The 17,084-nt window shown below is 33.7% G+C and overlaps 1 protein-coding gene across 1 annotated transcript; it reads right to left on the bottom strand.

Moving 5' to 3' along the window:
* Positions 1–1,619: 1,619 nt before the first annotated feature.
* LOTGIDRAFT_158870 (hypothetical protein) lies at positions 1,620–4,989 on the bottom strand (the record flags this gene model as incomplete). The annotated part of the gene is made up of 4 exons (XM_009052289.1): positions 1,620–3,372; positions 4,019–4,267; positions 4,755–4,893; positions 4,968–4,989. 4 exons carry the CDS (start codon positions 4,987–4,989, stop codon positions 1,620–1,622), a joined length of 2,163 nt encoding a protein of 720 aa, XP_009050537.1.
* Positions 4,990–17,084: the final 12,095 nt, after the last annotated feature.

Here is a 17,084-nt window from a genome sequence, read left to right as displayed (position 1 = left end):
AAGTTTCATACAAGGGACCGAAATATCAAATTTTGTCAATACAGTCAAGTAACCTATTTTTCGTGGATTTCCGGAAATGTTTAATAATTTACATGAGCGACCTTGGGCGACCTCCGCATTAGTTTGTTTTGATAAACATGGGTTTTCTCTACAATATCAGCTAGTAGAATGAATCTAGTAGTTTCAAGCAAGGTAAAATGTATTAATGTATACTTTGACAAATACAAAATGGCGGATTTCAGTTATTACCAAACGTCACCATTTTTTATCGGCCGAATTTCCTTATAATCCGAAGCGGTAATCGGAATTCCAAGTGTCGTCTGCTAGAATGTAGTCCAACGAATGAAGTCACGTGATCAACTAGTGGATTCCGTGTCAGCAGAAGATTTCTATGGAACACAAAGTGGATCATATTCCTATGTTGTTTCAGTGACTTTTAGAAATAAATCACGTTACGTATCTTATTTTGTTAGTCACTATTTTTTTTTTAAATCGTGGTTCTTTGAAGGAATTGTCACTAGTTATAATGAATTGATATTAAAGATAAATACTAAGAGAAGTTAATTATACCACCCGTATCCATACAACGTGTTTTTCTAGACTTATTTATAGATCAAACATTGTACACGAAAATAGGTGACGCATTCTGCCGCCGTTGCCTAGTTGTTGCTCATGAAATATGGGTCAAAGTGAAGGATTCATAGAGAAATAAACCAATTTTAATTATTTTGTAGAATATCTGAGGAAACATCTAAGACATAAAAAAAAATTCGTTTTTTAAACTTTGACGAAGTTCGGTGTTGAATTCTTATATCCACGAAAATAGGTTACACCACTGTATATAATAAAAGTCACTGAAACAACATAAGAATATGGTCCACTTTGTGTTCCATAGAAAGTTTCTGCTGATACGGAATCCGCTAGTTGATCACGTGACTTCATTCGTTGAACGGCATTCTAGCAGACGACACTTGGAATTCCGATTACCGCTTCGGATTATAAGGAAATTCGGCCGATAAAAAATGGTGACGTTTGGTAATAACTGAAATCCGCCATTTTGTATTTGTCAAAGTATACATTAATACATTTTACCTTGCTTGAAACTACTAGATTTATTCTACTAGGTGATATTGTACAGAAAACCCATGTTTATCAAAACAAACTAATGCGGAGGTCGCGCAAGGTCGCGCAAGGTCGCTCATGCAAATTATTAATCCTTTCCGGAAATCCACGAATAATAGGTTTCCACGAAATCATTATTTTAAGCAGAAAAGTTAAAAAGTTTCTTTAAACTTGATGCCATACTATTTCGAAACTTAATAATTTCGGTCTGTTGTATAAAAATCTGTGATCTATGAAATTTGAATAGTAAAAATAAAAAATCCGGTTTAGGTCCTTTTTTCCCGGTTGAGAGGATTGCTTTTGTAACACCTTACTAAAACTATTTCATTAATAGATGGCTATAATGGATATGAAACGGGTCAGCAGCTATGAAAGAAATCCGATAAAAGAAAAAGATATCTGTTCAGAGCATTATAACAACCACTGCAATGAGCTGCAACCGCCACAACACCGTTTGTGTCATTAATAACACACATAATAAATACTTTTAGACCATTTCATAAACACGATAAGTATTTCTCACACAGAAACTGTTTACATGGTTTTTTAGGTAAACAACCACCAATTTTTAACGAATGTAAAAACACATGAGAAACGTTATAATGTTGTGCGTAGAATGGTCTTTCATCGAACCAAATATATTTTCCCGGCAATGTGACCACATCATAGAGATTAGTCACTCCTGCTATTAATCCGGGTACTGCTAACTCAAGAAATATTGTAAATGGACTTTGTACTTGAGCAGCATATAAATAGGTTTTAAAAGTTTTCTTTGGGAAATAAGCGATATCTGTATTACCAGCAAACCCAATATCCCGTTTACCCCCAGTGTTTTTATCAACTTGATTTATATAAGTTGCAGCCAGAGGCTCGGTTTTACTTAAATTTCTTAAAGTATCAATGGATCCTTTTAATTTCATTCTGCCCATGTTATTATTGTGCCACGGCCACCACGTAATATTCATTTGAGCACGTTTCCAATACACTGATGGTAATCGAGCTGTAGAAAATGGAACCACCTGCAAGTCTTTCTGAAACCAAACACGATCAGTAGGTATTCCTGGCAAATTCCACAGATTTAACAGAATATCATCATTGACGTGGAACACTCCGTCAATATCGTAATTCATTTTCATGGCACCTTCAATACATCGGTGATCAAACTGGCCTTTCTGAAACTCCTTATCATCCATTTCAATAAATGACACGGGTATATCTAACTTTGCATTATAAGGTAAGAAATTGTCCATTTTCGTTCCACAGAAGTTAATATGGGTGAAATGGGGACGGTAAATATTGGCTAAATACTCTGTAATTTTATAAAACGTAGCATGGTTAAACACGACATTCAGAAGAATAGTTGAGAACTTCTTGGTTGACTTTTTAACAGTTTTAAACGGACAGGCTGGCTGTGTTTTTCCACAGATATTATGGTACGACTGTTTCATGGAATACAATGAATCAACAGATTTTGGTCTGAATATGGCTCTATAGACTAAGCCAGTAGAGTCATTGTTGGGATTTAAAGATGGTTGGGTATATCCGGCAATTGTCAGCATTTTAAGCCATTTAGTTATCGTCTTTTCCTGAGTCGAATCCATAAACTTATTGCTGACTAAAAACCTATTGAAATCTTTCACACACTCGAAGAAGTTCGATCTTGATTTACATTTCCATCTGGCGATATGGTTCAGGTCGTTATGGCTTAATTTTCCATTATTAGAGCACAAGTGTTGTAATGGAGATACGGTCGTGAAGGTGACCCACGTTTTTAATTCCAGTAAAAGTTTCTGAACCCACATAGACCACAGTTCATTGTCTTTAAAAGGTACCATAGCCCAGAAAGCATCATAACGGAATAATATCATGTCTTTAACGAATGTATAGCGGCTATTTTTGATTGATATAGCAATAGGTGGCGCTCGGTCATCAACATCTCCTCCTCTGTTTATTTCGTTTCGGAGAAGTATTTTCTGTATTGGAGCTGTACGCCAAACACTAACGTTATACCGCATTTCAGCAAAGTTTCGTTTCTGATAATTCTCATTAATAACAATGAAGTGATTTTTAACGGGAGTGGTAGAATTTCCCATATATTTCATTACAGGCATTGTTTTATCATAATTAAACCGGTCGAGATAATGTAAGGTCTTGGGTTGATACTCGGTAGATTTATATATGAATTGAACACCATCTTTTACTGCTTGATGAACTGTTTCTTTAAACTTCTCTGAACTTTCCATGCCACATCTGTAATGATCAAAACATAGTAAGTTCAAAATGAAATGAGTTATACGCCCCAATATTCAGTTAATATAACACAGCAATATAAAAACAACACATTACAGGTGAATAATGTAACCGTTACACCTTTACAAATAGTCTTCACGAAAACTCCTAAAAAATTCTTTGTTCTTCATCTGATTGAATGATTTACAAATACAATTGATGTTGATTTGCTCAAACCATGTGTGTTATATTTATAGAATGGGTGTAAACGTTCCTTCACGTACTTTTCTATTTCGCCCTTATAGCTTTAAAACAGAGCTTCTAGTTTATACAATAACCAGTTAAAAAGCCAAAACATCTCCCTGGATTTGTTACATCAATAACAACTACTATATAAGAAACATTTCATGATTAGACTGGTATAATAGACACTATATTTGTTGCACCAATACCAGAAACATTTCATGATTAGTCTGGTATAATAGAGACTGCATTTGTTTCACTAACAGAAATAGTTTATGATTTGTCTGGTACAATTGAGACTACATTTTTTGTTACTTCCAATGACGAACTCATTTCATGATTTATCTGATGTCATACAAACTATTCTAACAAGCAAAACATCACATCATTACAGATTGACCACAATACAATAAATGATACTCACTTTAATTTGGGTCCCAATGTGACAATTGTCCAACCAGGTATGTGAGAAACAAATTTTGTATCTGTTGTTAAAATGAGTTTATCGGCATGAATCTTTGATTTGACCCTATTACCAGAAGTTTTCTGCCAAGTGGAGATATTTTGAACAGGATCAACCGAACTTTTTTCGTCAACACTATCATCATCCACAATAGTGAATTTATGGACAAGGTCGTCATCTTGTGGATTGTACTGGTGTACATATCTCGGTCTGGAAAATTATTTGTTGAAGATTTAAAGAAAATTGTAATTCTGTAATTCTTTTTGTGTCCCTCGATTTTACAATTCATGATCATGATTCTCCAAATTCAATGTCGACTGAGAACAATTGTTGTTTTATCATGCCTTTCAGAAAGTAAAGCTATCTTGGCATTACAATGAATTGTAGTTTAACCATAGCAGGTCTAGGTTTCTAAGTCTTTCGACAAAGCAATTGTATTTGTACAAATTCATTAAAAAATGTCATAGACTATTATTATTGATGTATTATAAGACACAAAAGAAAGAATTCTCCTGATAATAAACAAACTGTTCATTCCATTGATTGTAGAAACTTCAATAACTACAAACTAGAACTGCTTCCCGTTTCACAAACAAATCCTCTGATGAAAGCTCAACCTAAATTTCAACCTCAATTCTTATCATAAGATTGTTTTTTAAACCTGGGCCCTGATTAATATTTTAACATATTAACTTACCTCACAATAAGATACCCAATACAAGTTGTTAAAAAACAAGCAATGATGACAGTTGTTAACTGATTTTTTCTCACAAATATTTTCACCATCCGCAAAGAAAAAAAATCAGATAATTTGGTCTTCGTCATGGTTAGAAATTCTGTAAAAAAATTTTAAATTAAATTGTATAAAATCGTATTCGAAGTTGAACTATTCATCATGGTCTGGACTAACTGTGATATTGTTTTTTCTCCATTGTGATCTAACAAGATTCTACCAAGGTCGCTTTATAATAACGTTAATTTCAACCATTCAAAGGCGTGTCCTATAGAACCTGTTTGATGATCATGAACATAACGAATTGTGTCATAGTGAATCCCGAAGAGACTGTCATATTGATTTACATATTAAGCTATCCCACAATTCCTTAATTTATTAAGAAAGGGAACGAAAACAAAAAACAAAAAAGAAACGAAATTTTTTATTAGATTTGGACATATGTTAACATTACGTATATGTTATGCTCGTGTTTTATTCTTTTTATATATAATTATTTATATGTAGAGACCTGTTTCAAATAAAGTCTATTTATTCATGATTATCGCTAAACTCTATTTTAGCAATTTGAAAGCAAAGCAAAGCTGGATCAGACTCATTTATGGGATAGCCACTGGTTTGCTTCCAAAATCATACAACTAAATGGGAGTAAAAGTTTGTGTAAAATGGTTACTATGAGAAGCAATATTAAATCAAGACTTTCATTTCTTTAGAAATTATTATGTTTGGCTCAAATTCTTCAATTGTACCTCTAAATTGGCTTCTTCTGCATTCGACATTTTTCATTTATAGATCAAGATTTTATAAAATAATACCAACTTTCCCAGCTCTAATTAACCATTGATAATATTGTAGTTGAAAGATATGAAAATAAATAACAAAACTTTCAATGGCAATTGGGATATTCTATTTGAAATCTTATAAGAACTCAAAATATCTTAATTATAATTCACACGAAGTACAAGACGAAGTGACGTACAACTTTCCAATAATCTTTCCTATACCTGTCACCTATTTCTATTTTTTACACTTTTTCTCATTCTCATTTCTACACCATCGTTTACTACTTTCTACTATCTAAGTATATTACACCTGAATGTCAAATTTCGCTCAAATCAATGAACACTATTTATGAATTTGGAAACTAACTGGGTATCAAATTTACTGAATATTTCCGTAGAATTGCACATACACCAAGCTTCAAGAAAAATTACAAAAATAAACTTACTTTCTAGTTATAACTATTATCCCAGAATGTGGCCACACCAAGATTCTGATCACTCTCGCATAGGTTGTAAGGATTCAATATGGCTTCTTACTTGAATACAACTGGAATGTGCAGATGTAGATGAAAAGGTCCAAGTGAATGTGTGCAGTGAATACTTGTCAGTAAGTTAATTGTTCGAGTGCGCTTGACTAGTTAATCCGTGTCATTGAGAAAGTAGTCAAGTTACTGGTTACATTGTTATTGAGGGCTTGGACAAATTTCAATCAATACTAATTAACCCGGTTATTGTTAATTATTAATGAATAACCATTAATGAGCATTGATAGAGACTGGTTTACCCCATTGTATAATTAATTAATTCACTTTGGACTTTTCTTCTATTTTCGTTACCATCAACCGTTGATTGTCCTTAGAAACTTAGGGGTGTGGACGAAAGTTAGTGGATGTTGGCTTAGGTCATTCTCTGTTTTCTATTCTATTTGGTTTGACAAACTAATTTTACATACCATCCATACCCCATTCACGGTACAATATTTCTCAAGTGAAGATCCAGTGCTGATAAAGTTACCCTATGCTTCAAGATATGTATTATATATGTATTATTTCTATAAACATGCTGTAGGTATTACCAAGTAATCATAGACGATGGTGAGAATTATGTATCAATTTATTTGTAACTGTGTTTCGTGTGAATACGTTTTCATGCAAATCATTTTATGTGTCAATAAATTTTGAACTACTTTCAGAGCAAGTTCATTTCATCTATATGATCAATTTCAACTCATTTTACCTATGTCCCTTTAAAATCAATTTTGAACTATGTTCCGTGTGAATACATTTGTAACTATGATAAAGGTCAACCAATTGTCGATAAAGTTTGAACTGTGTTCGGGGTCAGTTCATTTTGACCAACGATCAATGTCAACCCAATCTACCTCGTTCTTTGTCAATAAATCTTAAACAATGTTTTAATGATCAAGGGGAAGTTATTGAACGTATTAGCAAGTGCATCTATACCATTCGTTGCCACCTACATTTCAACAGCTCTCTGTTATTGTCAAACGCTTTTATAAAGAACTTCAGGATGAATTCCCTAACGTCTAGCCTATACTAAACGTTTGGCGACTGCTTACAAAAGGAATAGTAAAACTCCATTCATTTCATTTCATTTTTACAAAGGAATAAAAATCTGAGTAATGTTCTTGTCCATGGTAGATTAGATCCCCTTTCATTAAAACCCTGAAACAATCGCTTTGCATTTCTGAATGATTTATTTACCTTGTAAATCTCTCAAGAAGTAGGTAATTTTTAATTGATGTATTCCAATACTGAAATTCACAGTCCCTACTTGTGACCTAGGCCAGTGCTTCTAAAAGAGAGTTTCTCTTATAAAACCTTATACCAGAAAGGCAAAACACATAAACTTTCCGATCAAGCAATCGGAACGACAGGTAAAGATCATGTTATCTGGGATTACCACCTTCCGTCTTGAAAATATTTAACAATTTTCAACAAGTAATTGTCGGTCAAGCTACAGGACACTATGTTCAAGACGCAGAGAATTTATCTGTGCCGTGGTTTTGTTTCAGCAGAGACGTCGCTTGGGCATGTCTAATCGAGTAAAAGTTTTTTAAACCCACTTGCTCATCCTGTTGAACGGAAAGTTGAGAATTGTCCACGAATTCATCTACAGAACTTCATTTAATACTCCTTTGGCGAAATGAAAAATAGTCCTGTCTGCGCCAATCGTCACATATATTTCGCAAATGAAAATTGCCGTTTTGTTCACGTGGTAAATCCCCTGAAAATATTTGAAGTATTAAGTTAAATCGTGGATGTTATGTTGGACATTTTGTTTGGTACAGTTCTTTGGTCAGCATCACAAGATTATCGACAAATTCGATATTTCGGTGTCTTTCAATATTACTCGGCAATAGATATTTAGTTTTATGATATTTAAGTTATTTACTTAGACTTCTCGTTGAGACATATGGTATTCCAAATTTAAGTGCCCGCACAAGTTATTTCCCTTGGTATGGAGGTAATTGCACGACTATGAACAACAGTTTGTGTGCCATAATTTTGAATACCGACTTCACCTGTGGGTGATATAATATCCAGTATAGAACAAACGTTTCGAACGAAAGCTTGAAGGGGGTTATTTCCCTTAGACAGTAAAGCGAATATTGTTTCAAATGACAAATGTTTATCCCAGGCCGCCCTTTCTATTACATTTTTACCTGTCTCAGGTAATATTTATCTTGTACCAGCCTGCTCGTTATTACATGAAATATCGTTTACCGTGTTGAAATTATATTCACATTAAGATTTGTATAGTCATAACTCCCACAGCACCCTGTTCGTTAAACAACATTATGTTTTAGCAGAAGACAAATCGGGAGTGACAAGTATAAAGTATTTACCTATGACAATTAAAAGCTATCGGATTAATGGTATTGCTATTCTATACACTGCTACGTCAGGATTGACTTGTCAGAACAGGTTTTGAGACTAGAGTGGAAACCAAGACAGTAGTTTAGGTCCAGCTAATTAGTGAAAGAGATAATCTAGTTGATTGGGATTATGGATTAGCTAATCTCAGTGATCAGTTTAGTGTTGTTAACGAGATCAACCTGAAATGTTGGAATATTTGGGGTGATACTGACGATTATTTGTGGAAAATAGTGATTTATTTACAATCAAGATTGAATTCCAGAATTAACACAGGTAATAGTGATATTTTTCTGATCGATTTGTCGTTGAATAATTGATTGATTTCTGTGAGAAAGACCTACAGATCGATGATTATTCTTATTCTTGTAATAATAACTATCATTAAACGTTTAACCTGTACTCTACACCAATGGGCCCAGATATCTATTCTAATATAAATTTCGTTAGCGAGTTGGTTCAAATAGTTAGACGCTTGCTCGACTTGCCAGCCTAGAAAAGTTCCTGCATCACTGCATGTACCCATTACCTGAAACAGGTGAAGAAAGCGGGACATTAAACTCCATATCATTTCATTTGATCTGAAATTCAATCAGAAGCAAATGGTAGGGTTCGATACGAGGGTATCGATTACATGATATAGATTTATCATTCCCTCGTATAAAGAGGATGTGAATGCTGTAATTGCATTATGTCGAAGATCCATACAGGCATACATGATCATCGTTGCATAACTTGTATATAATAATGTCTCACAACTTGTCGTGTTGTTTGAGTAATACAAGTAACCAAATTAGAAATTGCAATTTGAAAGATTGGTACGCTCTTTATTGAAAACATCCTCAAAGTAGTGTTGAAGATTATATTTTAGTTCTTCCAATTGTTTCTAGTTTGGGTATCGTGTCGAGCAGGAAGTTGATTGCAAACCAATTTAATATGATTATTCGCATGTTGCATGAATGACAACTACATGTCAATCAATATTAAAGTAAAGTCGCGCTAAATTTGACATTGTTTTTTACTCAAGTTTTTTACATCCTTGGTTAAGGTACATTATTTCTGAGTATTAGAACGTGCGTTACAGAATAAGAATCAAGTTGCTGATCATGTCTTTGTCTCATAGAGGCTACAATGAATTTTGATTAGTTGATATGTTCATCATAAACTGAGCAAATAATTTTCTATCTATGTCATTGTGTGAAATTAGTTTTAAATGATAAAGTGTAAATTTCATGTTCCAGTCGAAACCTATGAAATTTAAAGATTGTATAAAACGACAGTTGATTTAAATATTGTAATTTATACTATAAATTTACATTGGTAATGTCAACACACTTCATAGATACAGCCTTATTAATATTCTAGCTTGTAGTAGTTGAATTTTATATTTAACAATCTAAAAGTGATGCATTATGGTCACCAGGAATCATTGTGTTAGGTCCATGAGAATAAATGATGCCATCTAAATTATGGTCTTCAGGAATGAAGGTATTCTTGTCTTTGATTATGTAAGATAAAAGACGTTTATTAAACCTCAAATTATGTTAAACATGGTACCGTTGTAGGTTTAAGTAATGTTACCATCTGAAAGTAAACAGGTGCTCTGATGTGAAAACTGCGTTATAAAAATATAACCTTCCTTTCTGAATTACTATATACTCTGGCGAAAAGTTAACGTAATAGGATACTATGAAGTACGACAGATCTTGCCCTACCAGTTCCACAGACGTGATACTCGGATGTGATTTCGTCAAGATAGAAATCACGTTCTTTGTATATCACGTCTGGTAGGGCTAAATTTGTTGGGATAGAGACTGCTTTCTTCATTTAACTCAGCAAACGTTCGTATATCTAAGGAGGAAGCTGGTAGATTAGTAGGACGTAAAACTCAATTCTAGCTAGGTGTGTTACAAGTAATAATTCCCTTACGAGACGATTACCAGGTTTAATCTCGACGAGTATATTTATAGCATGTAATTACTTCTTTAACTATTGTGTGAAAACCTGTATTGCTCTAATCTGATCTTTTATTCAAAATCCAACCACGACGAAAATAAGTGTTGATTTATTACCCTGACATTATATACGACACTTTTATATATTGCACAAAATTCTATTATATTTTGTTACATTAAAAATATACAGCACAAAACTCTTGTTTTGAAGGTATTCTTCAGACAATAATAACGTGAAGAGCGTTCAAATTTCATTCTCAAGTGAAAATGTTACCGATATCATGATGTCATTGACCCTAACAGCTTTCGAGAATAACGGAAACTGTTAGCTTTTCCTGACTTGCGAGGGAACTAGGCCTCTGAAAACTGAAATTATTAACATAGCAAATATTCAGATGACTATATCCTGAACTTATACAAATGATTCTATTAGAATCTAGGGGTCCCAGTGGCTCAGCGAATTAAACGTTTTTTGGTTATACTGCATGTCCTTGTTGCAATCCAAGCAATGGTCGTGGTGTACCTGTTCTCACCTAGTACGCTACAGATATCATTTCAGCTAACTTGTAAGATTATAGAAGATTAAAGGAAAGGGATAACTCATAAGGGAAACTATATACTGGCTCTTCTAATATTTCCAATCATACCCATGGTTATTTATTTATGTTTATAAGTGAAGGTTGCTATGATACCAGAACCCGCTACTTCAATATCAACTTCTACTTTATTTACCTTCTTTATAAAACCTCTTCAATTTTAATCATGTCATATTATATTTAATGGGGGAAAGTTCGGTATATACTCACACAGACTACTTTTATACAGCCATCGTCAAATACAGGACTTTCCAATACTCGGACTAAGAAGACTGCTCTAACAGTCTTTGTTTGGTCAGGCATGAATTGATGTTGTATCGCATGATATGTACCATTATAGTTGTGGCGGGTGTCATGCGTGAAGCAGACCATGCTTTCTCTTTACACCTGATGGTACTTCCCTTTGGAGGAGTCCACTACTGAGATACAACTTTACTCCCGATTTTGCCATTCTTAGGACAAGATTTTTGATTGACGGCATTGACTTGTTTGTATGGATTTGTATTTTCTCCATTTTACACGTATTTTGAAATGCAGAAACACTAAGAAGAATAATACTGCATGATGTATGTATATATGAGTGTAGTTTTCACCCTCTTCTTCGTTTGACTCTAGATAATTGGGTAATTTTGGGTACATTCACAACTTTATTGACCTATAATCATCTCTTGGAAATATTTTACAATGAAAATAACACTTCTCAGATCATACAAGCGATACGATAGCCTCTTGATGATATAATACACACCGTTTCATGATTTACATAAATTACCATAAAAATGTAAGAAATGTTACGTGAATGAAATGGCTAACATCATCAAATTAGTGTAAATGTTTAAGTTTTGTCATCGTAAACACTCAGATCTCTATACAGTAGTAGAAAGAATTTTTCAAGTAGAAATTCGTAACACTATAGCGACTTGTAGTTAAATTTTATTGTCTTTCGTTAGAAATAAAGACTTCCAGTAGGTCCTTCAGACAAATAAATTGGATAGAGTTTTGCGTTCTACTGTTCATGAAATGAAATGGTCGGGAACAAAATTATAACTGTTTTCCAACCGTCGATGGATCTTGGACGTGCTCGGTCTGTAGTATGGTGGGAATAGACGATGCACGGTGTACGGCGCGGGGATATCGATACAGTCGATATACATGTAGTAGAAAAATTCACTCTATGCGAAGACAAAATCCGATAGTCTTTTGGAACATGGATATGTGATGACGATTCTTAGCTAGTCGCCTACTTTAACTTAATCAAACCACTCATGAGGTTGTCCAAGGTTCTCAAGCTGCTAGCAGCCTTTGGAAACTCAGTTACTCTCAGACTCTGGATTTTAATGTCGACCTTGTCTCTCTCATTGTTGAGAGAGGTTTAAAACTAGTCACTAGACCTTTTAAATAATTCTGAAGAACTGTGCCGTGTCTTTTCTTGCCCAAAAAGCAATTTTTCGATGTTGATTTTTGGACTAATAATATATTGATCAACCATCTCCAATTCGTTTTAAAGATATTTCATGAATTGAATATAAAACCCCAATATATACTTATAGAACATTAAATAATAAAACTTGTAGTCGACGTCTCACTTGTTTACAGATATTACATTGACAAGAATCAGAGCGAGTCAACACGTAAACAAATTAAATGCATACAAAATACACCATTCTGTTTTCAACACTTATTATTAAATGGGCTATTAACATATTCTAATGATTCAACATTATATTTATCGTCCTTTCCTTATTATCAGATTTGACCTTCACTGTATTCGAAATTGTTTTGAACGATGTTTCTTTTCTAGCGACTTCCTCAAAAGCAGACATGAATTTCTTAGAGATTTCGACAGCTTTAATCACGAGAGTCAAAATTTGTTTTTGAGTAATTCCTTTACGTATGATGGGTCCTTCATTTAAATCTTGTACAGCAATGACCACCCATTATGGCAACTGAAACTAAATAATACTTGATGCAGCATTCCGAATAGGTTTGTTCGATCTACAAAGCCTCCAAATATTATCACCCTTAATAGTATAGTTAATTCAAAATTGATATAGGATTGTCCATCTTACATAAAGGATTTCAACAAATTAATGTAAAAGGGGAAGATGATGTGTTGCTATATATAATACTAGTATTATAGTCTAAGATGTACTGTATCCTATAGAGATCAGTTATGATGACAAATTGTGAGAAACATAGTAAGAATGTTTATAATGGATACAAATCATCATTAATATACGTTCAGTTCCCACGGATGAACATCCCATCACGTGACCTACCTGACAGGTGTAACAACTATTATGAGTTATTAAAAGGATTTATGGCATTCCAATACTTCAGGGAAACAGGTTTCAAGTTCTTCCGGTTGACCACTTACACGATTATACATAGTCTAGTACATAGTTTTTGGTTGGATTCCCATGCCCCCAAGTTGTCCATGGATATCACTGACGAGCCATAGCAACGATTTTTTGATTAATGGAAGGTCTTTTCTAGTTTGCAGGTACTTACTGTTAACCGTAAGTACTTCCGGTTGACCATTTACATGATAATACATAGTCGATGTTTATGTTTAGCTGCCCATGAATATCACCAAAGGCCCATAGCAACCAATTTGTTTAGCTATGGAAGGTCTTATAATCCTTTATTTTGAAGAGCACTTTACAAGTACTTTCGGTTGAAGGAGGGTACTACACACTGTTTCAGTTTTCGCTTTAATGATTCATCTCAACATGATAAAAGCTGAAAGCGATACCATAAATTAGCACTATAACACTATCAAATTATCATGCATTAACCAACTGAAAGATTTGAATGTCAGACAGTAACACTTTTACGTCATTTTCAATGCGGAAGTAACATTTAAAGTGTGTAATTAAACATTTAAAAATAAATGACATGCCCTTTTTAATTCATGCTTTTACTTTGTTATAATTATCTAGAACTGGCATTTTTTAAAGGGACATTTGCGCCATTCTTTTTGACCAATCATACTTTAGTCTAAAAAAACAGGAATTTTTTAGCTATGCCAATCGGTAATAGTGTTCACAGCTCACCGTTGAAATTCGAGCCTTCAAACCCACATGTGTCCAAAATATCTGCATTTGAATCTTAAAAATGACGAATTGCCATTTTAAGATACTCTGCGAAAACTTTTGAAGAAATTATGTGATTTAGATACATGTCTAGTACTTTCGAAGACTATTTACATATTTTCAAGACTAAAATCACCCAGCAACAATGGCGCATTTGCCCCTTTAACGCCCACAGGAAGTTTCCATTTGACCGCCTACATTTGGATAATTCTTCAAAAAGTTCTGACGGATTATTTCGTATTAAAGATTGTGTCTGTAGGTAAAGAGGTCAAGTTGATCCTTTATCGTAGTGATGGTCCGGCCATTCTTCATTGTTCGTAGATAGTATGTATCAATAGACGATATAACATAACATGTAGATTATTTGGAGTTCAATGCAGTGGCCGTTTATCACCTTTCCAGACAAGCTAGCTCTTGATTTTGAGCTGTCGTACCCAGTATTAGTTTTTACTGGTAAATTAAAGTTTAAAGAAATCTCATTAACATTTAACATTAAATGAACTATGTTACCTGTTTAACAAGTTCTTAAAACTCAATGTGTAAAAGACAATTAATTAACAATAGATAGTGATTCTACACGCACCTGCACACAGATCACAGGGGTCAAGTTGTCGAAATGAGGTAAAATTTAATTCAATTACACGTACCAATAAAGATGGAGTGTTTCTTTAGAAACTGAATTCACACAATTGCATTAAAGTTTAATGGCTTAAGGAGATAGTTTGTTAAAACGACTTGCATAGTTTTGAAGAAGTTGTCAGTTTGTAAAAACACCAATTCGAATTTGAAAGCAATTATTGCTGGTACTTGTCGTATGTTTGTTCTTTCAACTTTTACTAATATTACACAATTAATTATTTTGTTGTCATCTCAAATTTGACCAAATGAAAGATATTGTTAACCATTCTTAGACCCGTCACAACTTCTCCCAGATAAACGATTTGATTGGTGGGTATATTTCGGATCGGAATGTAGCTATTTGAGCAAACTTGTGTGTTTGAAATAAAATTCAGAAACAAAACGTATCCTTGAAAATGCGAAATGTTGTTTTCTTGTAGATACACCTTTTTATGACTTTTGGGATTAGTCGAAATTTGTTTTTAAATTCCGATGTTAACAATTGTTTCTATTTTAACTCAACCTAATCTCTAATCCTCGGCAAATCCATCGGAAATAACCAGAATATAGCCATTATGATGGAGAAGAGAATTTGCCATGTGTTTCATACAATATCAAGAACGTTAACCGTCACGTTTATAACGTCGCGGAAGTCACTGGCTGGTGTAATCGTAGCTACATGTTAAATAGTGACGTGTGTATCCAGCACTTTAATAACGTGGGGGTATTTGTATCTGTAGAAGGCAAACAAGAGGTGTTACTGTCACACTATAGATTAACAGTCCGTCTTTAAACTGTTTAAGAAGTTATTTTCTCAGTCTATTGGATATAACGGTCCTCGGTTGGAGAATGAAAAATGTAGGTATCGTACTCTTATGTTTTATCAGGCACCTGTCGGCAGGAATGACTAGAGTCACTTATCGTTCACAGTAATGCGATTTGACTCGGGTATTCATTTTAGCTCAGATTATCGACTTAACTTTCAGCTTTTTTGAAGTATCTCTCCCTGTGAATTATATTTCTTCTGGCTTTGATCAAATTTGCTGTAATGTAACATAGAGGTTTTAACTTGAAAACTGATGTTTGATACTGGAAACACTTTAAAACAATTGAAATAAGTCGTCGATACGTAACGCATTAAGATATAATCATGCTTTCCGAATTGGACACTTGAGTGTGCATATTAATGTCATTTTCTTGCTATGTGTTCTGATATGATGCCAATCCTTTAGATGAGCATCAATCATGATCAAATTAAAGATATGTATGTCAGTGGATATAAGTGTAAGAATCTGTATTGGTGATATTTGGAAGGCATTTATCACTAAACCTAAGACAACACATCAGTAAAATATGACATCACATCTTTCAAAATTTTCAAAATCTGAAACGAAAATCCATAAAGTGAACATGATAAGATTAGGCTTTTCTGTGCCGTATCGGCGGAGTTTACTGTGGTGCAAAATGACAGAAAATCAGAAGTCGCTCATATAAAAATCTTGTTAACCTCTTCAGATCAACTGAAACATTCTGATAATCTATGTGATGAATAGATGATCTTAAACGATTTGTGAAGGTTACAGAATTTTGATAAATCTGCCAGTGTGATATTAAACATACTTTGTCTAAACAATTATACCCCTTCATACAGTCTCTATAGCATGCTATTTCGTGAATGTTCATGAGCAGTAGCTTTTACTTTTACGCCATTAGCATTGTGAACTCTCACAAAATTAGCAAAACCAATTGCCGAGTACAATTAATTCTTGAATTAGCTCTGCATCACATTGTTGAGTCTTCAAACGAACAGGACTCAATTTCACGCAAATATAACATAAAATGATTTATGGGAAAAAATCCATTAAATTGAATTCGAATTTGTGTTTTAATCAGATAACTGTGCTGCTTAAAGTATTGGGTTTTATTCTAATAGTCAAATACTGTCACCCATCACTGCCTATAGATAATACAATCCTCAACTGTGCGTATTGTATTTGTAAAGAAAACCAGTCAAGTTGAAAAATCAATAAATATTTCTGTCTTGATCAGTATATTATAGTTCTTTAACCTACTGGGAAAAAAACATCGTATTAACTTCATATACTCTTACCTCTGAAACGGTCGAAAGGACAGAGTGAATGAATGAATGATAATAACGCATGCATGTATGATAATGAAAAAATGAAAGATAATAATGCAAGAATGCATAATGAAGTTATGAATGATGATAAGAAGATTAGGAGTGATGATAATGAAGTTATGAAAGATGATAATGAGGTTATGAATGATAATAAGAAGATAATGAAGGTATAAATGATGATAATAAAGGTATGAATAATGATAATGAAGGC

The sequence above is a fragment of the Lottia gigantea genome (assembly GCF_000327385.1).
Source record: "Lottia gigantea unplaced genomic scaffold LOTGIsca_18, whole genome shotgun sequence".
Lineage (NCBI taxonomy): Eukaryota > Metazoa > Mollusca > Gastropoda > Lottiidae > Lottia > Lottia gigantea.
This window is presented reverse-complemented; position numbering and strand designations above follow the sequence as displayed.